Here is a 26,619-nt window from a genome sequence, read left to right as displayed (position 1 = left end):
TGGAACAGGAGCTCCAGGAGAAATCTGAGCTACCTTTGAGATATGTCTGATACAGGTACCACAGGTGAGATTGCACCACAAGATCCCAAGCTTTGCCAGTTTGAGCTATGAACACATTTTCTGAAATGCAGGGACAAAACATGAGCCCAGGAACCAAAGCTGTCCCAGCGACAGCTGTTTGGAAACCCCTTACTTTGAAAAATCTTTTCCAGTTTAGAGGACATCAAACAGGGATCTGCAGAGGCTTGGCACCCCTTTAGCATATCCAAAAGGTGCCTGTTAAGGTTTCTGTTGTCATCCAGCTGGCCTAGTAAGGCTACTTCTCTATGAGGAAATGCACAGCAAACCACCCTGGGTGTGCCAGGAACAGGAAATCAAAGCAGTAACACATTTGAGGACTGATGAATTCATAACCCCTAAGAGAACATCACATCACCATTCTCCTGATCTGTTTGTAAGGAAACTTACTCTGTGGCAGGAGCATCTGCAGACCTTGTGCAAATCAAGGAGGTTTTATGTCTGCTGAAATTGTTCTGTCAATTTTCACTGGAGAATATGTCCCTCAAAGTGCAATGAGCATGTACCAAGTCATACTGATCCACTATCACCCCAGCTGTAACAATGAAAGAAAGAGCAGCTTATCTTTCCCAGTAATTAACTCTATTCTGAGAAGACATAGGTGAGTAATTGCAAGAATAAAGGCTATTACATCTCAAAGAAATGAAATTTGATCTGCTTTTTTTTCAGCTTCAGCTGGACCACAAAGTTGTTTCTGTTGCAAATCAGAAGTGTGATATGATTAAACAGCAAATCTATTACTGCTTTTAAGGCAATACTAACTTTTAATATCCTAAGCAAGTAAGCTTGAGATAGAAGCTGCAAAATTCCATTACAATTTCTGGAACAGAGTCTAAGCCCTAGGGAGCAAATGGCTTGACTTTAGGAAAACTTTCTTACTTAGGGAAAAAGGGGCTGGGTGTGAAGTTAGTACATAGTCCTGAGATGCTGCTTCAAAACAAAAAATCTGCATATTAAGTCTCATTCAGTATCATACCTGTTGTCAAAGGAAAGGAGTGGACTTCAATTTGCTAAATGACCATGGTTTTCGTAAATTGCAATGAAACCTTCTCTCTGGGAGTTTGTCAGTAAAGAGGAATTCTGCAGAAACTGCAGGAGGAGAAGAAAAAGTGGAGAGGTGTTTCCTCCGGCACACCTGGTTCTAACTGGTATTGAGGACACCCTTTGACCAAAACCCTGAGGAACACCACCTCCTCAATTCACAGGAAAACAGTCTAGAGAACAGCTGAGCTTATAAAGCATTTCGATGTGTTGTGTGCAATTTAAAATAAAAACTATAAGGCTAAATGAAGTGAATTGTTTAGCCATAAGCCTAAATTACCAAATAATGCAGAAGATAATACTTTTCACCATGTAACCATATTAATTTCTATACACAACAGTGTATTTTGAAAGCAACATGGTTCAGAGCCACCAACAATACATGGCTGCTGTGCTTTTTTAAATGGCCTGTCTGTGCTGAGGACAATGCAAAATATGATTTTATTAATCTTTCATTCTAATTTCATGGCACTCAGCAGTGTTTGTTTGACTGTGCACAATGGCAGGCACCAATCCAGAGCCTGTACTGGCACAGGCTGGGTTTGTTCCATTGACCCCAGCAGAGCCATGCTGATTTACACCAGCTGAAATCTGGCCCATGATTTCTGCCTCGGAAGGATTAAACTTAATTACTTCTTTATGTTTGACCCCCCAGCTTGGGGATACCCCAGCATCACAGACCCGAGGCTGTCCATCTCTGCCCTCAGCTGTAGCAAATATCCCCATTCCAGCCAGCCTCATGACAGCTGCCTGGCAAGAAGCAGAAACCCTGCTGGGGCACCAGGCCCACTGACTGCTTGGGATGGCCATGAGGGGTCACACAACAGGTTTTTGGGACCTCCGTGGGGGTCCCAATTCCTACCCTGACAGAGGCAGCCTTCAAGACCAGCCCTACAGGACAGCAGCCCCTGAAAACCAGCTTCTGAGCCTTTCTCCACAAGGAAGAAGGGTTTGACCCTTCCAAGGGATCCTCCTCATGCTTGGTCTGGATGTGCTCTTGGTCTGGTGGTGCTGGAGACAGGCGAGTGTGGGGTCCTTGTCTGCCTCACGCCACAGCACATGTGTTGGGTTGTTCCATCACATCACCCTCCTGCTGGCTGGCTCTGCCTCCTTGTTATTCTGCTGCTAAATTACCCTTCCTGAAAGCTAATACAGAGTGGGCAGACTCACACAACTGCCAGCTTTGCAGTGGGCTCTGAAAGTTTCCAAATCTCTGACCCAAAGGGAAGCAGAGAGCACTTTGCAGGGGACGATTTAACACCCAGGTCCTGCCACCCAGACAGTGCCCCTGCTACTTTGACCAAGACACTCGATGCAGACCCTCTGAGGATATCAGAAGCCAAATAATTTGAGATTTTAGAGGTTAAAACACAAGCACCTTAGCTCGGTTTGCCATGCCAGAACCCAGCAGCGGTCTGCCCGATTCCCAGCATGATCCCATGGGAACCGCTGCTGAATGAGGACACATTGCCACACTGTCCTGTGCTCACTGCAGTTTGACAAAGGCTTATAAGGAGCAACTTACATAGAACCATTGTAATGATCATGCCTTGGAGCTGTGTCCTTTCTTTCCAAGCAGAAGGAGCTGAAAGCATGTATGGAAACTATTTCTCAGTGGGAACACTGGTGCAGAGAAATCCAAAGGCGTTTCTTCCCTGTGCTTCTCAGCCTGGACACCCTCACTCACACTCCTCTCAGCCTTCTGGTTTATGAATCACAGAACCATTAAGGCTGGAGAAGATGTCTGAGGTCATCAAATCCAACCACTAACCAGCACCACTGTGCTCAATATGCAATTATTATGCATAGGACAGCTTAGGGCACCTGCTGCTGAGCAATTTGCAGTTAAGGGATTATTTTCTGGTCCTCAGTTGAACAGGTTCCTTGGTGATAGGGCTACAGAGCGAACAGGAAGAATAATAAATGCAAAACTCATGGCATTCACCCTGCACAACCCAAGATGAGGCAGCACATGAGGGAAATCCTAACTCTGACAAAGTCAATGGTCACCTGCTCCTACTGCATTAGGATTTTGCCTAATATTTTTTTTCCTGTATGGAACTGAGCAATCTGTTATGCCAGGAATGGTGGCTGGGTTGTTTTGCAAAACATAGCTGGAAATTCACAATACCTGCCTTCCATATAGGCACAAACAGCTTCAGTATAATCATGTAAAAGTGTCCTGCTGCTAAGCTGTACCTGTATGGAGTTGATTTCACTGTGTCCCTTCACTTGAAGACTTGCTGAAATGCAGCTGTTAACCCTAAGGTATATCTCCTTACAGAACTGAAGGGTATACACTGCTTCAGTAATTTTGTCATTTCATCTGGGAAAGATCAAGCCTGGAAACTTTTTTTTCCTCAGTTCCCTTTAACTTGGTAATTACACTGTCTGTGAGAAAACAGAGCAGAAAGGAAATTGCTTCTAAAGGACATGGTAATAAATGTGTCACGTATATCACTTAGCTGGGTTGTGTTTATTATTAACTCAGAATGGAGGAGGACTCGAGCCGCGGCGCGGGAGCGTGAGGGACTGGTTCTCCCGAGAGTGCAATTCCAGACTGTGCTGATTATCCCACATTTGCACCAAGCAGACCCAGCCCATGCCGTGCACCTCATTAGCTGAGCGAGGGACCTGGGAGTTCCACATGCATTTCTCCACAGTTCAGCAGCAGAGAATTCCCTAACATTTCCCTCTTTGATAATTTCCACTGACTGAGGATACGACTAATTTTAATTAAACCAATATGTACTGAGGATAACTCCTCTGACTTCACACTAATTCCAGCCGAGATGAAAATCCTCTGTGGGGATTGTGGGGAGTTGTGGGGACTCCTCCTTGGGAGCTGTGTCAGCTCAATGAACTTCAGCTGTGAGGTTCAGCTGTAGAGATGAACCCAAAGTTGTTGGCTTGATGGTCAATCTCAGACAGTACTCACAGGGTAGTGAAGGCAAACATAAATTTCACTGTGACCAAGATTTCCCCTTTATGTCTCAAAAATGTATGTATTCAGGATAGGTATGCTATGCTACTGCTTTAGCTCAATCTCAAGCTGTAAAATAGAGATAAACCTGTTAGACAACACCTTTATTGTTATTAGTTAGCTACTTTACTTGTGTTTCCTGCTACTTTGCATAAATGACATGGCAAAAAGCAGCTTGGATGTAGTTGAATCTGGCTAAAGGTTGCCCAGAATTTTCTGTTGGAATATCTATGTTCCTACATAGACAGACCATGGATAAGCAACCAAGTAGCTGGGCTTTTGGCTAACACTGGAGCTAGAGAATTGTATTGTGGACACACTTAGTTTTTAGCAAAACCTGGAGAAGTCCTGCTCAGCGGTGTGAAAGTCAGGCAACTGCACCAGATGATGCAGAGCAGACACTCCTGGGCTTTGAAAATGGGGGAGCCATCCCAAGACACTAAAATATCCCTCACATTTAGGGAGGACTTTCAGGTCAGCTGGGTTTGGGTCACTTCAGGGGGGTGAGTGCAGGACCAGTGCTAGGTGAGGAAACATCCTTTGATGGGGGCTGGGTCACAGTGACACTCAGATCAAACAGGGCCAGTTTAGTCTCTGTGGCCAGTCCTGGGGCAAATACTAGACACCATTACAACAAAACAAAACAAAACAAAACCAAAACAAAAAACAAAACAAAAAACCCCACATATATCTATAGCTCCTCCCTGGTCACATGAAACACATCCCTCAGGGCACATATTTTGAAAGCTTTATATTGGCCTCTTTTTTTTTCCCTGGAGATTACAAAGGTGGCATCCATTCACGAAATCTCTTTCTGCCTGATTTAAGTTAATAAGCTCCACCAAGACAGCAATAATTGTCCTGTTTTGCTGCTGCCTGTATCCATTGTGTGTGTGTATATTATTGTTATTTATCAGCAATCTCCTTGGAGCTGTACAGTGACACAGGATTATGACATTCGCTGCTCCCAGAGCTTGCTACACCAATTACAAACAAATGAGCAGGAACAACCAGAATACAGAGCCTCTGATACAAGTCAGCCAACTTTTGAGCTGTGGTTGGGGATTCAAAGAATCAAACTGCGGCTTGTCAGATTATCAGGACCTTGAGTTTTTATACGATACATCAGAAAAAGCCAGTACTTTGGCTAGAGCACATTTGATGCACATTCCTTTGAGGACGGTAGGACTTTTCCGTGTTTGGTTGCTTTTTTTTTCCCCACACATGGCATTGGTTTTAATGCATTTAAATGGTGATTATCCCTTACTTTCCTACTTTATTTGCAACAATGAATTGTGGAGATAAACAGAATATATGCAATGGTTAAAAAAAAATAAAAGCACATTTCTGAGCTAAGAAAATGAACTGTGGAGCAAAGACCACAGCACAATTACACAAGCTTATTCACTGATAGAAGTAAGTGCTGTGGCAGGCAATTATTTCCAGATTCTACCATGCAAGAAAGGCAAACTGTTTGCTGGAGAGCATTCATGAGGGTCAGATGATGGAGGGAAAGGCCAGGAAGACAAGAAGGAAAGCTTTCACATCCCTTTTTCAAGCTGTCACATGAAAGAAATGCCTGTAGTAACATTTAGTGAATGTGAACAGGGGGGTGTTTGCAAACTGCCAAAATGTCCCTCAGTGGGGCAGAGAAAGGAGGGAGAAGAAAATTATCATGAAATAAAGCAATAGGAGAATTGTCACCATTTTGTGTTATTTTTGTCATCCAGAGCTGTGGGAAGAGAAACAAGCCCCACCTATCCAGCGTGTTCTACCCTGGTGCTGCTACAGCTGCTGCACAGACTCCTCAGGGGCTGCTGGTGAAGGACATCCCAGTGTGACTGCTGGTGATAAACCTTGAGTGCTTGATGGCAACAAGGAGAAATGGAGAGAGCAGAGTTAACAAAGGTCTTAGACCTGACTCACCACCACAGGAGATAAACAGGAGGGTTAAAAACATGTGCCCTGAGCCCCGACCCAGCTGCAAAATCACCTGGGCTTGTTCAGAAACCACACTGGTCCTGGTAACACGTGTGCATACACCAAATTAGCTACATGTTCTTACAGACTTCTGCTGAGCTGAGACTCTTGCTGTTTGCTGTTCAGCCCTGAGTAGGTGCCTGCAGGACCCCAAGAAGACAGCATCTGCCCTGGATGATGGGCAGAGACCAGCCCCTTGGAGGGTCTGGAGCTGTTGCCCTGCATTGACTGCAGGGGGGACCCAAAACACGTGCCTTTCTACCAAAGACTCCAGGGTGGTGAGGTGGCTCTGCACCTGCTGGCACATACAGCACCATCCCAAGGCAAGCACCACTCCTGTGGGCACAGCAGCTGCATTAGCCCAGGAGGCTGCTCGGGATTAAATGAGGCTGCAGAGAAAGCTCCTCAGGAAATGCAGCCACTCAGGCATAAGAAAGCGGGTCCTGCTATCTACAAATAATGGGATGAAAAACAGGAAACAGAGGTCAGGAGAAGACAGCCAGTTCTCGTATGGCAGCGTGATAGCAGTGACCTTCCATCGGGGTCTGGGTCTGTGCAGTGACCTCGGCTGCTCAGCCCTTCGTAAAGGGCCTGGAAAAGGGGCGAGGAGGGAGGGGAGAGGGTTGGCCACTGATAAGGAGCTGTCTGAGGACAGGGACAGGCTGTGAGAACTGCAGACGGTGACAGGTCAAAGAGCGGATGAAACTCAACACATACAAATGCAAACCTAGATATTTTGGGGGAAAAAAGAGTCCTGGACTCACAGCTCAGCAAAGCTGGTCCGGGGCCGGGTCCTGTGTCCTCAAAAGCACAGCCTGTGCTTTTGTGGTCCTGTGTCCACCAAAGCACAACCTCAGCCCTCGGCAGCAGTCAAGACAGCAGGTCAAGCACTAGGAATCTGCAGGAAGTGAACAAAGGTCTCAGAGCCTGGCAGGGGAAGCATTACAAACCCTGTCCTCCCTCCTCCCAAAACATCTGGCCACATCTGGAGATGGATGCTGGGCTGGATGCGAAGCCAGTCTAACCCACACAAGCTGGCCTTCTCCGTCCACCAGGCTGTCACCTCAGTGTACAGCCAGGGTGGGAGGTCTGCCTCACACAATGTCACAGACACAGCCTTCCTCTCTCCACACCCAGTAAAATGAGAAGGCGTGCAAATAATATGAAAAGGAGGCCCCTACGCCTTTCTACAAAGATAGCTCTGTCCCAATCAATAACTGATCTTTTTTTTTTCCCAGCCCTCAACAATGGGATATGAAATGTCAATACCCAAAGCAAACACCAGAATACCAGCCTTGGGAAGGTCCATCACATTCCTTGTTTCCCAGCCAAAAGTTGGCCTAAAAAGCATGTAGCAATAGGTTTATTGATTTTTGGTTGTCAATAACAATTTACATTAGTTACAGTAAATGTCACCTGGCCATGGAGCTGTGCTATGGGGCATCCTCTCTCTCCTGCCATTTTTAGTCATAATTTCACAATACAGATCTTGTTGCAGGGCTACTGCAAGCAGCTGGACAGTTTGCCATGTGTTTTCTTGCTACAGCTTGAAATAATTCTTGGGGATGTGTTATATCCTGAAAGCTGAGACGGCCCCGGACCAAAGCACCAGCAAGCCAGCTGCACTCTCATTTCAGAAACCAGTTTGTGTGTCATAAGCAGGCAATTTGCACCAAAACACTCAAGACTGTGACCACATGGGCTTGAAATAAGCAGTGTTTGCCACAGGAGGAAAGGGGTTTTTGCTTTCATCTTCGATGGTAACCTTGCTTCTTCTCCCAAAATCAGAAAGTGACACCTCAGGGTTTGGTAGCACATTGTGCCAAGCTGTCAGCAGGCTCTACTGCCCAGAGACAGTAAGGAATGGGGCAGCTGGGAGAGCTGGTGGGGAACACACAAGGAGGGTGCAAGGGACAGGCATGGAGCCATAATGGGACAAGCACTGGGGACCACTGGGGACACGCAGGGGGTTTGATGGGATATGTGAAGGGTGTGGGAAGCATGCATAGCACACAGAGACACTTAAGAAAGTGCAAAGGGACAGGTGGGATACAGGTGAGGTGCATGTGGGGGCACAGGAGACCCATGGGCACGTGGTGGGGCACATGGGAGCATGGCAGGACATGTAGGAAAACATGGAAGGACAGGTGTGGGAGGACACACATGGAGAAGTAGTGAGAGATGGGGGCACATGGGAGAGCATGTGGAAACATGGGGCAGGTGGGGGTTTGGGGGCCAGGGGTGGCATGACACAGGTGGCAGGAGGAATGGGGGTCACAGAATGAGGACGCACTGGGGATCACTGGGACTCACAGGGCTTCTCTAGGCAAGTGTGCTCACCTTCCTTGGGGCCCTCCATGTGTCCCACTGCCACAGCCTGTGGTGGGCAAGGGGGCTCAGGGGGATGTGCACACTTTGAGGGCCACAGGAACAAGCACCAGCAGCCCCTTCTGCACCAGTCCTCCACAGAAAAGGTGGGTGTGATAGAATTATACCCCAAAGACATAGGTAACACATATATATGTAATTATTTGTGTATACATACTTACAATTAATTAATAGCTATGAAATAAGAAAGCAATGATGGCCAAACAGCGGATCTGGAAGGAAAGTGTGAAGTACAGTGACACCCCACCCACCAGAGAGGAAAGATAGCCCAGCCCTGTTAAGGCAGTGCTGAGGTGGTGTGGGGGTGGTGGGGGCATTAGGGAGGCTCTCTGAGGGTCACTCAAGTATGCTCCTCTGCAGCCTGGAGAAGGCAGGGCTTCTTTTTCCCAGACACCCTCTTCAGAAGGCAGGAAAACCCTCCTGCCTGTTCATTGCCAAGTGTATCTCTGACCCAGTGAAACCAGTAGAGGAAGTGTCAAACCCCACCCTGCAAAGAAAGCAAACCCCTGTGAACGTGTACATCTGCATCTGTGGACAGATGGCTGGGGGAATGGAGGCTTTGTGGCTGAAGGAATCCAAAATCTCCCCTGTGGCCACCGCGGTTGTGCCCAGGCTCAGCTCCATGGGCTGAGAGCGCACCCAGCCCCAAAGGGCCACCAGCTCACCAGCACTGGGGCTGCCAAAGCTGCCAATAGCCAAAAGCTGGCTTATGAAGGAGGGATTTTAATTCCAGCCTAGTGTGCCTTGACTCAAGACTCATTTACAGCTCTTCCTTGGTCTAAATCTACCAGGGAAAAGAAATTCCACCAGCTGGAAAGTGCACAGATGTCCTCCTTTCTCTTCCCTCAATCCCTGCGGTGAAGTTTTCCCCAGGAAGGAGGAAAGGAGATTTTCTGGTGTCCCAAGGGTGTGGAGGGAGACCCACAGCCAGAATTTTTGTGTGGCCAGGCAGAATGACCCACTACACCAAGGTAGGTGGGACTCTTCCTCAGATGTGTTTGGCCGCAATCCGCTCTTGGCGTTTTCCAGTCCTTAGGAAAAACTTGCTGATTTGTTTTTCTTACAAAAAAATGCAACTCAAAATCAACTATTACAAGCTAATTTAACCCACAGCATTCCTGCAGCCTGGTCCCTTTCTGATAACACAGCGTGAGGGTTTGGGTGGATTTGTTTTTCTCATGTTTACTTTAAATCAAGTCAGTCTGTTTTTCTCTTTCACTTCTGCTGCTTGTTGATGTGTGAGGCAGCATTTTTGCTCCAAGTGCCCATGACTAACAGCAGGAGCTACCACTTACAGCATAAACAACCCGGATTCTCCCACGCCTCCTCTGCCCGCAGCCCCACGCAGCTCCGGCTCTCACCCCATGGGGTTAAGGTGACGTTCCTGCTGAGTTGCCTTGTGCTGGTCAGCGGGGCTTTGCACTCCCTGCACCAAAATGGTGTTTGAAGCTCAATTTCCATGCTTGACATCAAGCAGACACATTGTCCTGGGTGGGAGGGGGACCAGTGTGGGTGACACTCCTCAGGTTGATTGCTCTGAACCTCCTTCCCTGCTCCGCCGTGGGGAGGGTGTGGCTTTGGCAGCTGCCAGCAGGGACCTGCCCCAGGACCTGCCTCCTGGGTACCCAGGGCCGGGGAGAGGAAACAGAGGCTCTTGAAAGGCTCCAGTGAGACTGAAATTAAAAATGGCAAGGAAAAGGAAGAAGAAAGGAAGCCAAAGTAGAAATTCAGATACTCTCTGGAGCTGGGGGAAGGAGTCAGGCTGTCACTCAGCCTTTACTCTGCCGTTGTTAAGCTCTACCCACTGAATGAGTCCAATTAGTAATTATCAGTATATGCCAGCTGTTATTTCAGTCCTGGCAACATCTGCATTTAGAGAACATCTGTTTTTTCTGTGAAGCTGCAAGTGCTATAGTTAACATATTGGTATTTAATGTTTTTGGTTTGTTGTGGTTTTTTTTTTAATCTTCAACCTGTTCTGTAGTGCCATGCTAGCAGTAGACATGAAAATGAAACTTAGCAGTTCAAAATTACTATAAATTATTGAACTTCTCTTTTCCATGTTTTTCCCCAGCCTCAGAACCCCGTCTCATGCTGCTTCGTTGTACTCACTCAAAATAAACCCAATAGAAGTTGCAACATCTTAGCACATTTCACATGAGGCTATTCCTGGCACATGCTGGAAAGCATCTATTTTAATGGGACTTGAGGGGGGTGGGTAAAGCATTTAGCTGATTGTTGGGAGGAGGTGCCTGTATCAGTAGCAACTGAAGCATCTCTACAAGAGAAAAAAAAGAAGAAACCTCCTGAGAGAGATGCTATTGAGTTTTTGAGGCTTTCAGATCTCAGGGAATCTTCTATTTTATTTATAGCTCCTCTGTGACTACATATTATTTTTCAATAACTATATTGTGTTTTTTTCAGTTGAGCTTCTTATCCTTTCTTCGAAGCAATGTGACCACATAGTAAACTGTTTTTGAGGAGTGTTTGCTGTTTGAGGTTACTAGATGAAACCACAGAGTTCCTTATCTTGTCTTTCTGCATCTGTTTTTACATGAGCTAGCAGAGCAGAAGAGCAAAGCAGTAACAACCGAAAACTCCTTTTTCCCCCTCTCCCCACCCATATTTTTGAAGCCAAGGGAGAAGTCCCCTGTAGGATCCAGCTGCTGGTTCTCTTTGGGTTTTTTGTCTGCAGACCAGGTATGAACATGCTTCTAAAGGGTGGGCAGCGAGGGAAAGCAGGAAGGGGGAAAGCAGTCACCAGCCTGGCATGGTTCCCCCTGAAACTTGTGTTTGTGCCTTAAGAAGCAGCTCTGGAAATAGCAATAAATGTTGTTTTTCTACCTTTCCTCACCAAACTTTCAGCGTCCAATATTTAATGGCTATTAAAATTCTTGACAGAAAACACATCTGGACTGAAAGCTGGGGGGAGTTTTGCTCTCTACTTGGGATCCTGGGCAGCAGTGCAAGGGGTTTGGTGGGCTGTTCTCCTGAAGGTTGTTATCTGGTGTTGGGAGGGCAGCGACTGTCACTGCTGCCATCTGAAATAGCTTTAGTCACTCTAAAGGAAGACTTTTGGGTGAGCCCTGGTGACAAAATCTGCTCCTGTACTTATAGTTGTAGGTTACAAGCTTGTTAGGGACTTCTAACAGGGATGAACTGGGCCACCTTTTCAGGCAGGGATGTGGGGTTCAGGGGGCTGGAGCATCTGGTCCCTGAGTTGTGCTCTGCTGGTACCTAGAGGTCGTCCCAACCCACTCAGGCTTCCAAAAACCTTGAATTGCTTTCAAAGACATGTTCCAGTGATCACACTGGATGTATCCCAATAACGTTTCTATACCAGTGTGCTGGTACCAATCACTGTGTGAGGCTATCTCCTTGCCAGGGTTCAGCAAAGTCTGACCAAGCTGGGATTGGTGCTTAGTCCTGAGCTTTAAGAGCAGCCATACTTGAACTGCTGTGGTTTTTGGATCCTGTGATGTTTAACTGAGAGGGAAATGATAAAAAAGCTCCGTTATAAACAGCTTCTTAGACATATGTCTTAAGTTATCATTATCTCCAAACTATTGCTCCATGTCACAGTGAGGTGCCCAGCCACTTCAAGGATCCTTGGGCAGACAGCCCAGACCTGCCTTCTGTGCTCTCTCCCTGCATGTTCATCACACTGAACCAGCCCTGTAGGAAAACAAAATCTGCCCCAGAGCACCTGGAGTGCTGGGATAGCAAGGAGGAAGAGGAGGCAGTGGAGGAAGAAGTGAGCACAGGAGCTCAAGCGTGTTCTGACCGAGACCAAATCAACAGCGGACATCTGACTAGGTAGACTCCTCTCCTAAGCTCATGGCTGGATTTGGGAGACAACACAATTTTTCTAGCAGTAAATGACCTCTTCAATCAACAGATTGATTTCTGAGCAAAAACATTTGTAGTATCGAACTCTGAGGGATGTTCATTATTTGCGCACAGCCTCCAGCAAATCACACAAAAATTTTGCTTGAGAAACAGAATTACTGTCTTTATCTAGAAACCCATCTTGAAAACACAGCACTGATAATGACATAGGTTTAGTGCTGTCTCTTGGAAACTCCAGCTTTCTTCTTGAATAAGATGGTTGGGGGAGCTGGGTTTAGACAAACATTTCCTTTTGGCAGAAGCCATTTATGAATCACTTGTCAAGCTCCATGTAAGTCCAGGAGGCTTCACCCCAGCAGGTGACTTCTCACTGCTTAGCCCTTATCTCAAAGTCTAAGCTGAGCCCTGTTCCTCCTTCGGCTTCAAGCTATTGCTCCTAACCTGCCACCTTCAAGAGTAGAGCAACAGCTTGCTTTTGTTTCTGTTGATGTATGTCACTGAAAGCTATTTCCCATCCTCTTCCTGCTCACTTCTTCCCAGGGAGGACCCTAAGTGATCCCAGAGGTTATATGCACAGGCCTGTATCTTTTATGTATTAGAGCTGGTCTTTACAGGCCTTTTCTAAATACCAAAGGTGAAAAACACACACTGCATCTCAGGTTGGCTGCTACAGATTCATTAACCTCGTGGCTTTTACTGTGGCAGTGTGCAAATTAGGTTTATTAGGAGGGCTGGCCAGTATAGAGATGCTGAGGTCTCAAAGCACAGCACAGTGACATTTTACCATGCACCCTTTTTCATAGAATCATAGAATGGTTTGGGTTGGAAGGGGCTTTTAAAGATCACCTCATTCTAACCTCTCTGCCATGGGCATGGACACCCTTCACTAGATCAGAGTGCCCAGAGCCTAGGCCAACCTGGCCTTGAACACTTCCAGAGATGGGGCATCCACAACTTCTCTGGGCACCCTGTGCCAGTGCCTCACCACCCTCACAGAAAATAATTTTTTCCTAATACCTAAAATAAATCCACCCTCTTTCAGTTTAAAGCCTTTGCCCCTTGTCCTATCACTACATATTCTTGTAAAAAATTCCTCTCCAACTTTCTTGTAGCTTTCTTTTCCTATGAGACCAGCCATCAGTTCTCTTCCCAGTGCTTTTTCCACAACTCCATAGCATTTCACCCAACATCCTCTTTGCTGGTAACTGCTCCCCGTCCCATCCCCCTGGAGTTGGGTTCACAGCCCCAGGGTCCCATCTGGCAGGGGTTTGTTACACCCAGCCCCACAAGGTGAGGGTAACCCAAGATCCCTTGGAGTAGAGTGAAAGGACATGGGATGATCAGTGTTTGTAAAGACATATATACACACATAGGGTTTATTTTAGAGCAATTCAGTTGCAATGGAAAGCAGGTGTGTAGCTGTTTTGGTTACGGTTATCTACAGTAATATGGATATATAAAAGCATCAAAATATCACTTACTTAAGAAAATGTGTAAGGGAAAAGAAAGAAAGAAGAGCTAAGAGTAGAAACCTATTACCACACATGGATCTCACGGCAAGACTTGATTGTTGCAATTTAGTGTCCCTGGGTTAAACTGATGATCTCAGTCTTCATCTGTTGGGGGTGGGAGAAGAAACCCATAAACCACAAAGTTCGATGGGTTCAAATACACTCAGGCTGGGTGGGAGTGCCCAGGTATCTCCCCCGGTGGAGAGCTTTCAGTCCTCTGCTGGAAGGCCTCAGAAATGAGTCTGAGGGCACTTTGGGGATCCTTGATGGTTTGTGACACCTTCTAAGACATGACATCTGCCTCTCACATCAGTGCAGCTGAGCCGGGAATGCCCCATCAGGAGGGGTGAAAACCCTCAGGACCTTTCCAGGAGGAGGTGTGGGGGGAGTTTTACAGTGGAGTGACTTATGTAAGGGAGGGCCAGTGGCATGATGAGGTGGCACCATCCCACCTCACAGGATCTGCCTCTTATCAGCCTCAAAGCTCGGCTTGTAGTCTCTGGTGGTGATTGTTCACCCCCTCTGGCTTATGCAGACAGAGGTTTGCCATTACACACCCAAAACCTCCCCTTCTCCCCTCAGGGGGGGTACAAAGCACCCTGCCGCCTCCACAAACGGGGCCATTGTTCTGAGTCATTAACCATTAACATTTCGCAGGGCTGGTTGATTGCAGGATCTGATGGTATTGCCTTCCCACCAGACATGAGTGGTAACCTTCCCCTGTGGACACTCGCGACACACCCTGTCACACCTGAAAGGCATCTCCTTCACAAAGACTTCATCTCCTTCTCTGAGTGCCTTCTCTCTTCACCTCCTTTTTTGTATTCCCCCTGTTTCACCTGTTGTGGGAAGAGAGGGATTGACAGGTCTTGCAGGAGGCAGACCAAGCTCACTCTTCTCCCTGCTTCACCCTGAGTGGTTGGGGGCACGGCTGACAGAATTGCTTTTGCCAGTCCCAGGGGACATTTCCCCATCTAGCCCCATCCACATTCCTACTGTACCTCTCCAAGGGCACCCACACTCTGGTGCTGGTATAGGCCCACATGGAGAGGTGCACTCAGTGCTCTCACTCTGGCCTTGCCAGAGGTGGAAAGCATCCCTCCACGTGTCCTCTTTTCCTTGACCCATTTCACTCCCTTTCTCTGCTTTACTTCCTGTGACAAATTTGCTGTGCCGGGTCTGTGGAAAGCAGCTGGAAGGGTTTCATGCCAGCACTGTTTTTCTCCTTTATACTGCTCAGCAGGCTTGGATCCATTCAAATGTCCCTTTCTTTTCATTATTTTTTCATCTTTTCAGTGCTTCAGCTTCTTACAATTTCAGCTTTTTGGCTGACTCGAGGCTTGAAATATGTCTTTCCTCTTCCCTGTGCAGCAACCATTCATGAGCCATGGCCTTGTTTTCCACAGGCATGTGGAGGTCTGGCATGAATACCAGAGTGGAAAGCTGCTGGCACCCAACAGAGCCATATGTAAGGCATCTCATGGTGAAAAGGACACCCTGCAAAGCTGTGCTGGCTCCATCCTGCAGGCAGGTAAGGCAGGAGATGCCCAGCATCCTAGCACACAGGAGGACTGCAGGCTCAGGCAGGCCCTCAGGGACAATCAGGAAAGCAGAGCCATTCCACGCCACAGCTACCTCTCCTGGCAGCACAGCTGTTCCCCGGGCTTGGACAGCCCCAGTTTTGATGACACAAATGCAAACACATTTCTGGCCATCTCATGTCTTCTGAGGACTTGCCACAGTCTGGTGCAGGAGGGCCAGCAGTCAGCTGCTCCTCCATTTGGCAGATGCCTGTGCAGCTGGAAGCCTGTGGTAGGACACCAGTGGGATGTGCCACCAGCAGCCAGCCATGCTGCTGGCAGCTGCAAGCTCAGCTGCTGCTCTACGTTGGACTAGATGAACTTTTCCAACCTAAATGATCCTACCATCAGCAGTGATATTCATACTGTGGGATAACAGCTAAAGCAGGGCAGGATCAGAGGGGAATGGAAACACTCACTGGGCTTCTACCAACCTCCCTAACCAAGAACCTGCAACACAAAAGGACATTTTTGTTTTATACTGATTTCAACCTTATTGGTAAGCCAGCCTGAAGCTGGTGTGATCTCACTCTGCTCTTGCCAGGGAACATTTGTGTGATGACTGTGTGTGTTTATTTCTGGATGATGTTCACTGTGTGCATACTATCACTTAGTCTGTTTGGTGCTGGAGGAATAATAATAATAATAATAATAATAATAATAATAATAATGGCTATTGTTATATGTTTAGACGTATGGTGTGATGCTGGCACCTAGTTCCCAAAGAGATGGAGTCAGCACACTGTTTCCTGGAAAAGATCCCCAAGAACCACAGATAACTCTCCAAGTTGATGCTCCAGATCGGGCAGCCCTTTTGGGGTTTTATTTTTGTTTGAGGAACATATTTACCAAGAATAGGCATATTTGCTGATCTGGAATTTTTCTTGGACATTAAACGAGCCAATGGCAACAACGTAGGAGTTGTCCTTGTCACATGGGTCGGCCTCACCTCTCTTTTTAAACAAGTTAGGCATCTCCAGCCTCACAGCCCTGCCAGCTCCATTCCTCCACCCCAGCAGCAGAGTGCAGGGCAGTCTCAGTGCCCGGCAAACCCAGCCTGGTCAAAAGCAAATGATAAAGGAAAATACCCTTACCAAAAAAAGGTCACTTTCTCTTAAGAAATGCTGTTTCCTGCTTTTTATCTGTGGTTAAGGGTTTTTTTCATATGATTTCGTGGCATTTCATTTGTCCTGCATATTATATAGGAAAGCCTTATTATTTTTTTATTCTGTTTCATTTTAAAACTATTAAAACCATCTGCCACTTAGTAAACACTAACATACTTTCTTTTCTAGATCAAAGTGTCTCCTGTCTCTGTTGTAATGGAAGTTTGACAATATTTTTTACAAGACAGGCAGGAGACACTTTGATCAGGTGCCAAACTGTTTCACTACAACAAACAGGCAACACGCTGAGCTAGAAATGATAAGATGTTATTATTCACTGTGATGATTTCATGACATGTCAGCCACGATGTTAAAAAAACCCTACAGAACATATAACTTTAAAAATATCACTGCAAAATTCCAGGATTTTTAAAATGAACATCTTATGAATTGAAAGCATTCCTATTAAATTTTTCCTTTACACACTTATGACCATTTTGTAGCATTTTTGGCTATTTTTTTTTGTAATTATTTTAATTTTGGTCAGTATCTTCTGTCAAAAACCCTTCATTGAAAAAATTCTGATGAACTCAACTTAAAAAGCCTTTTTAAAAAGCCTTTTTATAGACAAGATATTATTGACCCTGTCAGAGAAGGAGGGAATCACCTGCCAGCTCTTTTGTCGTTCCTAAATGAATTAATTGCTTGAAGATTATTTCATCCATGTTTCTCAAATGCACTGCTCTGACCAACCCCCCCATACATGTTTGCCTTTTATTCTGGGAAGCAGGATAACTCCACAGAGAGCCCATGGCTTTCCAATAACATAAATACTGCAGCTACACACTGTGGAAAAATAAACAAAACCATGAACATTGTAATTTCTGTCTTAATTTGCATGCTGAAAAGAAGATGAGCTCTTCCATAGTCCCCTATGCCAAGCACACGGACACCACAGACAGGCTGGGTCCCTGAACACAGGAGCTGCAGGTGGAGCAGGTAAAGTCAACCAGCCTCTCTTCCTCTCCCTAAAGGCAGGTTTTATCCTGCTTTGTCAGCAGCCACTATTCCAGCTTTCCATGGACAGTCACAGCTGAGGAAGGGTTGGTTATCTCTGATGGACACGGCAGCTGGAGGAGGTGTCTGCAACCCAGGATAACTGGGAGTAGAAGGGAAGCAGCATGCACAAGGTCTCACCAGTGGGAAAAGATGGGCACTCCTCCTCATCTGCAACTTGCAAATTATTTCACCCCAAATGAGGTGAGGAACTTCATGGGCCAAGAAAAAATTTGCATCAAAGGAAAGTCTGATTGGTATTAGGAAAAAAACCCAAACAACATGGCAAGGGTGTCCCCAGAACAGCTGTGGATTTTTTGTCCTTGGAGGTTTTGAAAACTCAGGTGGCCACAGTCCTGGGTGATCAGCCCTTATCCTGAAATTACCCTGCTTTGAGTGAGAAGTTGGAGCACATGGCCTTCCCAGGTCCCTTAAAGGTTCAGTTATTCTACATCTATGCTACCCTGTCCCTGCAATCATGTGATGAATCCCAGACCTGGAGATAACAAGTCTCAGGCTTGCCCAAGTGTGATCTTGCATCCCTACCCACAGCAGCAATGGCATTTGCTGTGTTGGTGGTGCAGGTCATCCTCTCCCATTCCAGGCATCTGCACAGCACCCAACCCTTCTAGGAGAAAGTCCTTGCCTTCCCAAATAACTGCATTTTGAGCCCACATTGAACCAGTCTGGGGCTGAAGGACTCGTATCACACCACCCAAGGTCAGGAGGAGACCCAGGGCAGCCCCAGTCTGGGGGCATTTTGGCACAGCCCATTGTTTGTCCAACACAACCACACGCTGGTGCGGCGTCAGCACACAGAGCACGTCTGAGCGCAGCCCAGGCTGCTGCTCACCGGGGTTCTGTGTCAGTGTGAGCAGCACAAACAGGCACCAAGCACAGGTCACTTCATGGCTGGCTCTGCTTTCATCCCCCAATGCTTCGGGTCAGCAGGTGTCACAGCCTGGAAAACAACTTCCAGCATCAGTGGAACAAAGGCTGCTCAAGAAACAATTAGGCCTTAGATCAGTCTCTCATCTTTTAAGAGCAAGTTGTTTAAAACCTGAAGCCACAGGACTGTGTACATTTGTCATTTCAACCCAGCAGTAAGAATTTTAATGTGTAATAAATCATTATTCACAGAATCACAGAATGTGCTGAGTTAGAAGGGACCCCCAAGGATCATCAAGTCCAAGTCCTGGCCCTGCACAGCACCATCCCCAAGAATCACACCAGGTGCCTAAGAGCATTGTCCAAAAACTTCTTGAGCTTTGTCAGACCAGTGCTGTGACCACTGCCCTGGGGAGCCTGTTCCAGTGCCCAGCCATGCTCTGGGTGAAGAACCTTTTCCTGATATCCGGCCTAAACCTCCTCTGACAGCTTCAGACCATTCCCTCAGATCCTGTCACTGTCACCACAGAGAAGAGATCAGTGCCTGCCCCTCCTCTTCCCTTCACAAGGAACTTGGAGACTGCAAGGTCTCCCCTCAGTCTCCTCCAGGCAGAACAGACCAAGTGAGCTCAGCTGCTCTTCATTTGGCTTCTCCTCTAAGCCCTGAAATCCAGAGCCTGGGAGGCTAGAGGTTTGGGTTAGGCATTGCAAACCAAGCGGAAACAATGCTATTATCCTGTGATTCCAGTTTTTCAAACAGCTCCCCTGTCTTTTGCTATGGCCCTGATGAAGTTCTTAAAGGATGACATGTAGTAGACTGGAGATGGGACTGTTACTGCTGCTGGTTATTTTTCCTGGGAATGGTTGTTGCTATTTTTCAGTCTCATTGTTGAAGTTGACTTAGCCAGAAGTTTCTGGAAAAGAGAAAAGTCAGTGCTTTCTCTTGACCCTTCAGAACACAACCTGAGCTTTAGGAAACCTTTTGTTGGAGAGTTCTGGACCCACAGACCTGCCCCCACTGTAAGGTGGCCATGCCCTGGGCACTGAAGGGCATTAGCCCTGGTGCCCAGGCACAATCTGCAAGAGTCCAGGGAAGCAATCTTCTGCAAAGCAGTTGGTGCCTAACACTGCCCAGGTTGTAGAGCTATAATAAAAGTCCCCCAGATTCTTCTGGGGTGAGTGAATGAGCACCACTGCCTCTGAACTAAATGCTACTTTGCAAGGGCCCAGTAAAGCTGTAGCATTCTACAGTAACCCCAATCGGAACACTGTTTCTCCTCACCCATCTGCACAGCTGAAAGAGAGCGGCTCCTTGCTTTCCCCGTTTTTGTAAACAAGGCTGCAACCTTTATTCCTGCCTTGAGGAACAGATTGAATTGCTTTTGATGATCCAGAACAATGTCATCCTTTATTCTGTCTTCAAAAGCAATTAGTATTTCAGCTTGATTATTTGCAGATAATATGCGTCACCAGATAAAACACACTAAATACAAAATGCTCCTTGGGAGGGAAGGAGATAAATGGTATTTAAGGTTAAAAACCCAGCATATGTTTAAATACCACAAAACTGTCACACATCAAGGAAAAAAAAAAAAACAGTCCCACTTTGTGAAACAGAAAGATTGATCCTGTGTTTAACCTCAAACCCTTAATTAATTTGTTGCAGGATCAAGGCACTGTGACACCAAAGGCACCACTGTGTCACTGTCACAGCACAAGGACAAGTTTGGTCCAACACTATTTCAGAGTTGTCAAACTATCCAAAATTTCAGGCCAAAAATATCATTTAATCTTAAAAAACAATTTTGGATTTTTTCCTCATATTTCTTTTCTGATTTCTAGCTGAGTGGATTGCAGCTCGTTGGTATTTTCAGCTCTTTTACCCAGAAACCCAAGGCTAGAGGCTGACTCATTCTTAATAGAAGGTACAAGTCTCACAGGAGCAGCATTATTTCAGGAACTCACATTTTAATGGGAACATCAAATCTATCTGGCATTATGATAAGGTCATCAGAAATTAGCAATACTGAAGGTTTATCCTGGGTTAGCTTCTAACATAGATAATAAATGATATATCCTTTCTCTGTACTGATGTTGCCAAGTAGCTTCATTGGCAAACTTTGAAATACATATGGAAATGGAGTTTTGGAAAATTTAGACCAAAATTAAAGTTTGCTTTTATTTTCTCTTTTTCTGGAAAGAAAATTATTGTCTGAGAGTTTTCATTTGCAACATCTCAAAAGGGTGTGTTTTCATTTCAACTTTTCCCTAGATTGGTTGGTCTTCCAGGAGCTGGAACAGCCATGGACTCCCAGGTTTTGCTGGAAGGATTCTTTCTTTCCCCTGGGATGTACATCCCTATCTGCAGAACTGTTGTGGCCTTCGACAGAGCGTTTTATATTTACATTAGGTTTTAGCATTGGTACAAGAATTTCTTCCCCTCTAAATTACTAACAACTGATATACGTAGCTTCACATCCCCAGAAGGAAACATTTTTAAATAAAGAGGTGCTTGCCACTGAAGCACTGTGGTGAAATGCAAAGAGAATTGTGGTACAAGTTAATTTTACCTCTAGATTGCCTATGAGCAGCAACGCTGAGATGAAATTAGAAAATCCATGGGAAGTGGAAGTGTTTTCTCCTGGGCTACAGGGTGCCGAGGTGCAGCCCTCTCCTTGCCCCATGGGCCTCACCAGTGGCTGGGGGCATAGCCCTCACAAGGAGCTCCTCGAGGGAAGGGTGGGTGGGCAGTGGCCAGATGAAAGCTCAAGTATCACCTGTCTTGCAGGCCTTCCACCTCCTGATCCAACGAGCTTAGCATGGATGGCCTGGGGGTCTAGGCACCTACATGTGTTCTGCCAAAATCCAGATTGTCCAGGAGTAATTTAAAACACTGCAGGCTTTGAGGATGCTCCAGTAGAAAAGCAGCCCCAAAACCTCCTCACTGTTAACTCTTTAAAACAGAAAGGGACCCCTGCTAGACTAATTCCTTCCCCTGTAAGATTTTACTTGATTTATTAAAAATAAACAAAGAAAACTATTGTAAAAGGCAGATGGAGAAAGCCCATGGCTGCAGGCTCCTCACCTAAGCTTTGCTAAGCCCTATACTCAGGAGCACAGACAGGTACAGCAGTCCAACCCATCTGCTACACTCAGCTGCATTGTTCTGATCCCCATTCAGTTTTCTCCCATCCCAGGTAAATATTCAGTTTTCCCCTCTATCAACTGGGGGCCACTTCCCCTGAAGGCAGAGGAGCTTGCACTGAGCTGCAAACCAAATCCACTCTTTATGCTCACCTTCTCTTTCTATTTCTGCTCAGATCTGAGCTTTTCATCAACTATATATTTTCTACAAAGAAGCCCTCCTGCCTTCTTCCATTTGTGATTTTGCAAATCTTTATAATCAGCTCTTACAAATGCTTTAAGCAAGACCACTGAAGCACTTTGTAACATCCTTGTGGAGCATTTTTAAACAAGGTTCATGTCAGGACTAGCCTGACATCACTTAGAGACCAACATTTACCTCTAGGGTCATGGAAGTATTTCCAAAGAGCTGTTCCTTGCAGGAGTTCAGTGGTCTGGCCTGCCCAGATGTTTGGTTCTCACCTCAGTCACCTCATAGGGTGACTGCAAGCAGGAATGGTGGTCCTGGAGCAGCTGGCACCAGTGAACATGCCACTTACAGCACCAGGGGCTGAATTCAGTCAGCGAAAAAGTCAACTTCTTTTGGTAATGGACATCCCTATAAATTCATCATGCTTTCACGTCAATGCAAAAGATGCAATAAGTTACCCCAGGAGCACCTTTGGAACTCCTTAACATCCTATGTCCCGTGGCAGAAAGAGTCTACTCAGCAGCAACCACTTTCAATACCAGTACATTATAAAGCAGGTTTCACGGCTCCTCAGTGATGCCAAGTTCCCAGCTTCTCTCTGGCTTTGCAAGGAAGAGGAAATGAGCCTACAAGCCTCCTGTGGGGAATGAGTCCTCATTTCAAGCACCTGTAAGCCGGGCCAGCAGGGCAGGAGGGGATGAAGTGCAAAGCACCGCAGGCTGCAGCCCCAGCGCGCCCATGGAGGGCACTCTGTTCTGGCAGCGGCTGATTTCACAGAGATCATGAGTTTAAGCACAGATCTAATTGAATTGCAGATGTCTTTTCTGATGGCTATCTGCTAGCAAAGCTTCAATTAAAGCAAGAGCAAAGAGGCAGAACCGGGAGGTTCTCAGTAATAAAACTAATGGAAGAATGGTCTTTACAGCAGCCTCCACAGAGAGCATAATGCAGGTAGATTCTTTTAACAAGATCTGGGGGGGTGGGGGGGGGGAGGGGGTGTTCGTGGGGCGAGATCTGAAACTTCAGCACAGACATCCAGCTTCCAAATCCTAGAGATCATGAGTGTATGTTGGACTGAAAAGCAGCTAACAGTAATTTAAATAATACACAAATAAACTCATCTCTATTCTCATGCTTCTAGTACTCCCTGATGAAAAACTTCATCTGCTTTCCATTCTGAAGGCCACTGAGATTTGTTCTTCTTGACTTTGGTTTTAAAGGCTAAAAACTTTTACTCACTGCCATTTTATTACTGCCAAGATTAAGGTGGATTTGCCCTGAGCTTGCATTTGCCAGTTCAAAACCTCTTGTCATTTTACAATGCCTTTAGAGCTCCAGAGAGGGAGAATTAACAGAGCTCTCAGTGCACCCAAATGACAAGAATATCAATTGGAGCCTTATGACCTTTTTTTTGTATTTTTGCCTGTAGCTACTTTCTCATGATGACTTGAACTGCATCCAGTGTGTATTACCACATACACATCGCTGAAAAACCACCCCCACCCAACGCAGCTGAAGAATCCAAATTAAGCTTCAAGATGGCCTGAGAATCTGGTTTAGCTCAGGAATAAGGTTTTTGAGAACTATTTTCCCTTTTCCTCAGCCGATTGTTACACTGTACCCAAATTCCTGTTGTGCAACAGTTTGGAGGCCTCTTGGCCATGTCCTACCCAAACTCTCTTGCTTCTTGGCGCAGCACAACTCTCCTGGGGGCATCTCAATGGACAATCGCCCCCTGGGATTCAGTTTCAAGGAAAATAATCAGAGTTTTGCTCATTTTCCCTTTTGAACTGCTGCCCTTTTCCGATATATTTACAATGTAAGGAAGTCAGTTTATTCATGGTTTGGCTTTTAACTTCGTTGTTGAGCTTGGCTTTGCTCCTGTTGGAAATTGGACCCCAGTTGAGGAGGGCAGTTGCCAGTGTCTGCTGGAAACTCCTTGCCTGGGATTTTCAAGCAGGCCCTTTGTTGACCTAGCTCAGCACATACTAAATAAATGCAGTCAGAAGAGTCTGCTTACTCATTGCAGGAAAAGGACTGGCCTGCTGGCAGGAGTCGTTCAGAATATCCCCAAACATTTCAAATGCCTGATGTTCACTCCAGACTTTTCAGGAGGTCTCTCCAGCAATGATCCTCCATTTAATTTCAAATATCTGAAGTAACACTGAACAGCAAAAGTTGGAATTGGGCTGATTTTCTTGAATTTCTAACTTCTTTCATGTTTACCCCAGCAAAAATTCACCAGAAAGTTAAAAAATAATCCTAAAGAGAGAGGAGAAAAGTGATAAATAATACATCATCTGTAAGATGTGACCTGTTACTAATGTGCTCAGGACGCTTAACGAGAGGTTTTCCAAATGGCACATATTAAATGAACAAGTGTGCCTTCAGCCAGAAGCTGCTATTTCTCCCTGAAAGGTATAAATAATAATTAAAATTCTTTGTATTAAGATTTGTAGCTACAAAAAATCATGGGTGGTAATTCCCAGATAGCCTTGTGGGGTTCTTTCTGCAGCTGAACCACAGGAAGCTGCCTCCCAGGCATTGATGTATTCTATAAGAATTAGGGACAGGCATCTCTAAGACACTGCATTTACACCCCTGCTGCTGGGAGGTTTTGTCTGGGTGCTCTCTGGACAGTTTCCAGGCATGTTATTGAAGAGTATTTCTCTTTCCTTCCACAACAGTCGCTTGCTCACTCCCCCCATTGGGCTGGGGTGGAGATCTGGAGAAGTGAGAAGACTTACAGGTTGGTATCAAGACAGTTTAACAGGCAAAAGCCTGCACACAAGTGAAGCACAGCAGGGAATCCATTCATCACTACCCACGGGCAGGCAGGTGTTCAGGCATCCCCACAAAAGCTCCATCACATGTAATGGTGACTTGGGAAGATGAACTCCGTAATTCCAAACATCCCTTTCCTCCTTCTTCCTCCAGCTTTATATGCTGAGTATGATGCCATATGGTCTGGGAAATCCCTTTGGGTTCAGCTGTCCCAGCTGTGTCCCCTTCCAGCTCCTTGCACACTCCTCTCACTGGTGGAGTGGGGTGAGAGGCAGAAAGGGCCCTGACTCAGTGTCAGCCCTGCTCAGCTGTAACAAACACATCCCTGTGTTACCAGCACTGTTCTCTGCACAAAACCAAACTATAGCCCCACACTAGCTCCTGTGATGAATCCTAGCTCTATCCCAGCCCAAACCAGGATATTCTCCAGTCCTGTTTCGGTACCATGTACATTATGCTCAGGTCCCACATTATCCAGTACATCCTCATTACCCCCCCACACTGTCACCATCCTTCGATATACCACACAGGTATGATTTCCTCAGTCACCCCTGTGAAATGTCTGTCAAGCATCCACAAACATCCACAAAACGGATCTGAGTTCATTTAGTCCATGACTTTGGTCAGGACAGGAGACCTGGTTACTGGGCGCCAAAGGCAGGTCAGGTCAGGCCACTGCTGCACTTGCACTGCTTCCTGTAAGGCTTGTCCTCCACTGGTTTGCGTGATTCCTGCTGTAGTAATTCCTATAACATGCAACTCAAATTCCACATTACAACAATTTCAAGATGTTTCCATTACAATCTCCCCCTCCGGTTCATTTGGAGCAGACTGTGGGGTTTAAGATTGCAGTTAACTTTTCTGCTTGCCCTGTTCTAGCTTGGACTTTTCCACAGACCACAGTCCCTTAGAACTGTACCTGCTCCAAGTGAAGCCTTATCTACAAACCACAGACTCTTCAGGGGTCTACCTGCTGTGGCATGGACTTACCCACAGCCACAGCTGCTTTGAGGTAGACCAGTTTCAGCATGGTCTTTTCCACGGGCCACAACACCTGCAGAAATGTTCCTGCTCCAGCACGGCCTCACCCACAGCCAGTCCCTTTGAAAGTAAACCTGCTCCAGCATGGCCTTACCCATGACTGCAGTCCCTCCAGGGATGTATTTGCTCTCTCCTGGGTTTATCCACAGCCACACACTTTGGGGTACTCTTGCATGATCTCAAGCACAGCCACTGATGTTTCAAGGTGTGCCTTCTCCAGCATGGACTTCTCTTGGGACACTATCCCTTCAGAGGTCCTGCTGCTGTGCACAGACATGACCACAGGCACAGATGCTGGAAGAGATGTACCTGCTCTAGCATGGTCTTATCCAGGGCCACAGATGCCTCAGGGTCTCCAGCTCCCACATGGACTCAGCCACAGATCACAGGCCCTTCCACTCGAGTCCACGCTGGAGTTGCAGCCTGCCCAGAACAGCAGCACAGCAGCAGCTCTGGCCATCTGCCAGCCCCACACATTGCCACGGCTGTTATCGAAATGTTCCCAGGCACCACAGAGCAAGGTGATAAGCAGCACAGCAGTGCAGCGAGCAGCCACTAATGAGCACTAGACTCAGGCAAGCAAGCCCTATGGCAAACAGGAGGCTGTCAATTAATAGCAAAACAGCAATAAGAGCTATAAAATCGATTGAGCACATTCCAATCACATCTGGTGGTACTTCAAGCCCCACAGCAGGCGACAAAAAGGACTGTTGTGGTTTAACCAGGCAGCTGCTAAGTGCCACAATAGCCACTTGCTCTTACTTCTCTTTCCTTCCACAACAGTCACTTCCTTACTCTCCCACAGTGGGACAGGGGAGAGAATCAGAAGAGTGAGAAAACTCGTGTGTTGCAATAAAGACAGATTAACAGAGAAGCAAAACAAGGAATCCATTCACCACTCCCCGTGAGCAGACAGGTGTTCAGCCATCTCCAGGAAAGCAGGGCTCCACCACATGTAACAGTGATTGGAGAAGACAAACACCATCTTCTGAACTTCCTC

The 26,619-nt window shown here is 46.4% G+C and overlaps 1 protein-coding gene across 4 annotated transcripts; it reads left to right on the top strand.

Annotated features, from left to right (window-relative positions):
- The first annotated feature begins 10,772 nt into the window (after positions 1–10,772).
- LOC134548626 (uncharacterized) lies at positions 10,773–20,648 on the top strand. 4 transcript variants are annotated; one of them, XR_010079832.1, is made up of 3 exons: positions 10,773–11,170; positions 15,237–15,361; positions 18,713–20,648. XR_010079832.1 is itself a non-coding variant. In XM_063393530.1 (2 exons), exons 1-2 carry the CDS (start codon positions 12,123–12,125, stop codon positions 15,724–15,726), a joined length of 654 nt encoding a protein of 217 aa, XP_063249600.1. In that variant the 5' UTR covers positions 12,055–12,122; the 3' UTR covers positions 15,727–16,024. The 4 variants fall into 4 exon arrangements, 1 of the variants encoding a protein (XP_063249600.1); XR_010079833.1 differs by lacking the exon at positions 18,713–20,648 and adding an exon at positions 17,429–17,498; XR_010079831.1 differs by lacking the exon at positions 18,713–20,648 and having other exon boundaries at positions 15,237–16,024.
- The last annotated feature ends 5,971 nt before the right edge of the window (positions 20,649–26,619 follow it).

Source organism: Prinia subflava, chromosome 3, assembly GCF_021018805.1.
Source record: "Prinia subflava isolate CZ2003 ecotype Zambia chromosome 3, Cam_Psub_1.2, whole genome shotgun sequence".
Lineage (NCBI taxonomy): Eukaryota > Metazoa > Chordata > Aves > Passeriformes > Cisticolidae > Prinia > Prinia subflava.
Note: the sequence above shows the minus strand (reverse complement) of the source record. Positions and strands in the feature narration are given on the sequence as shown.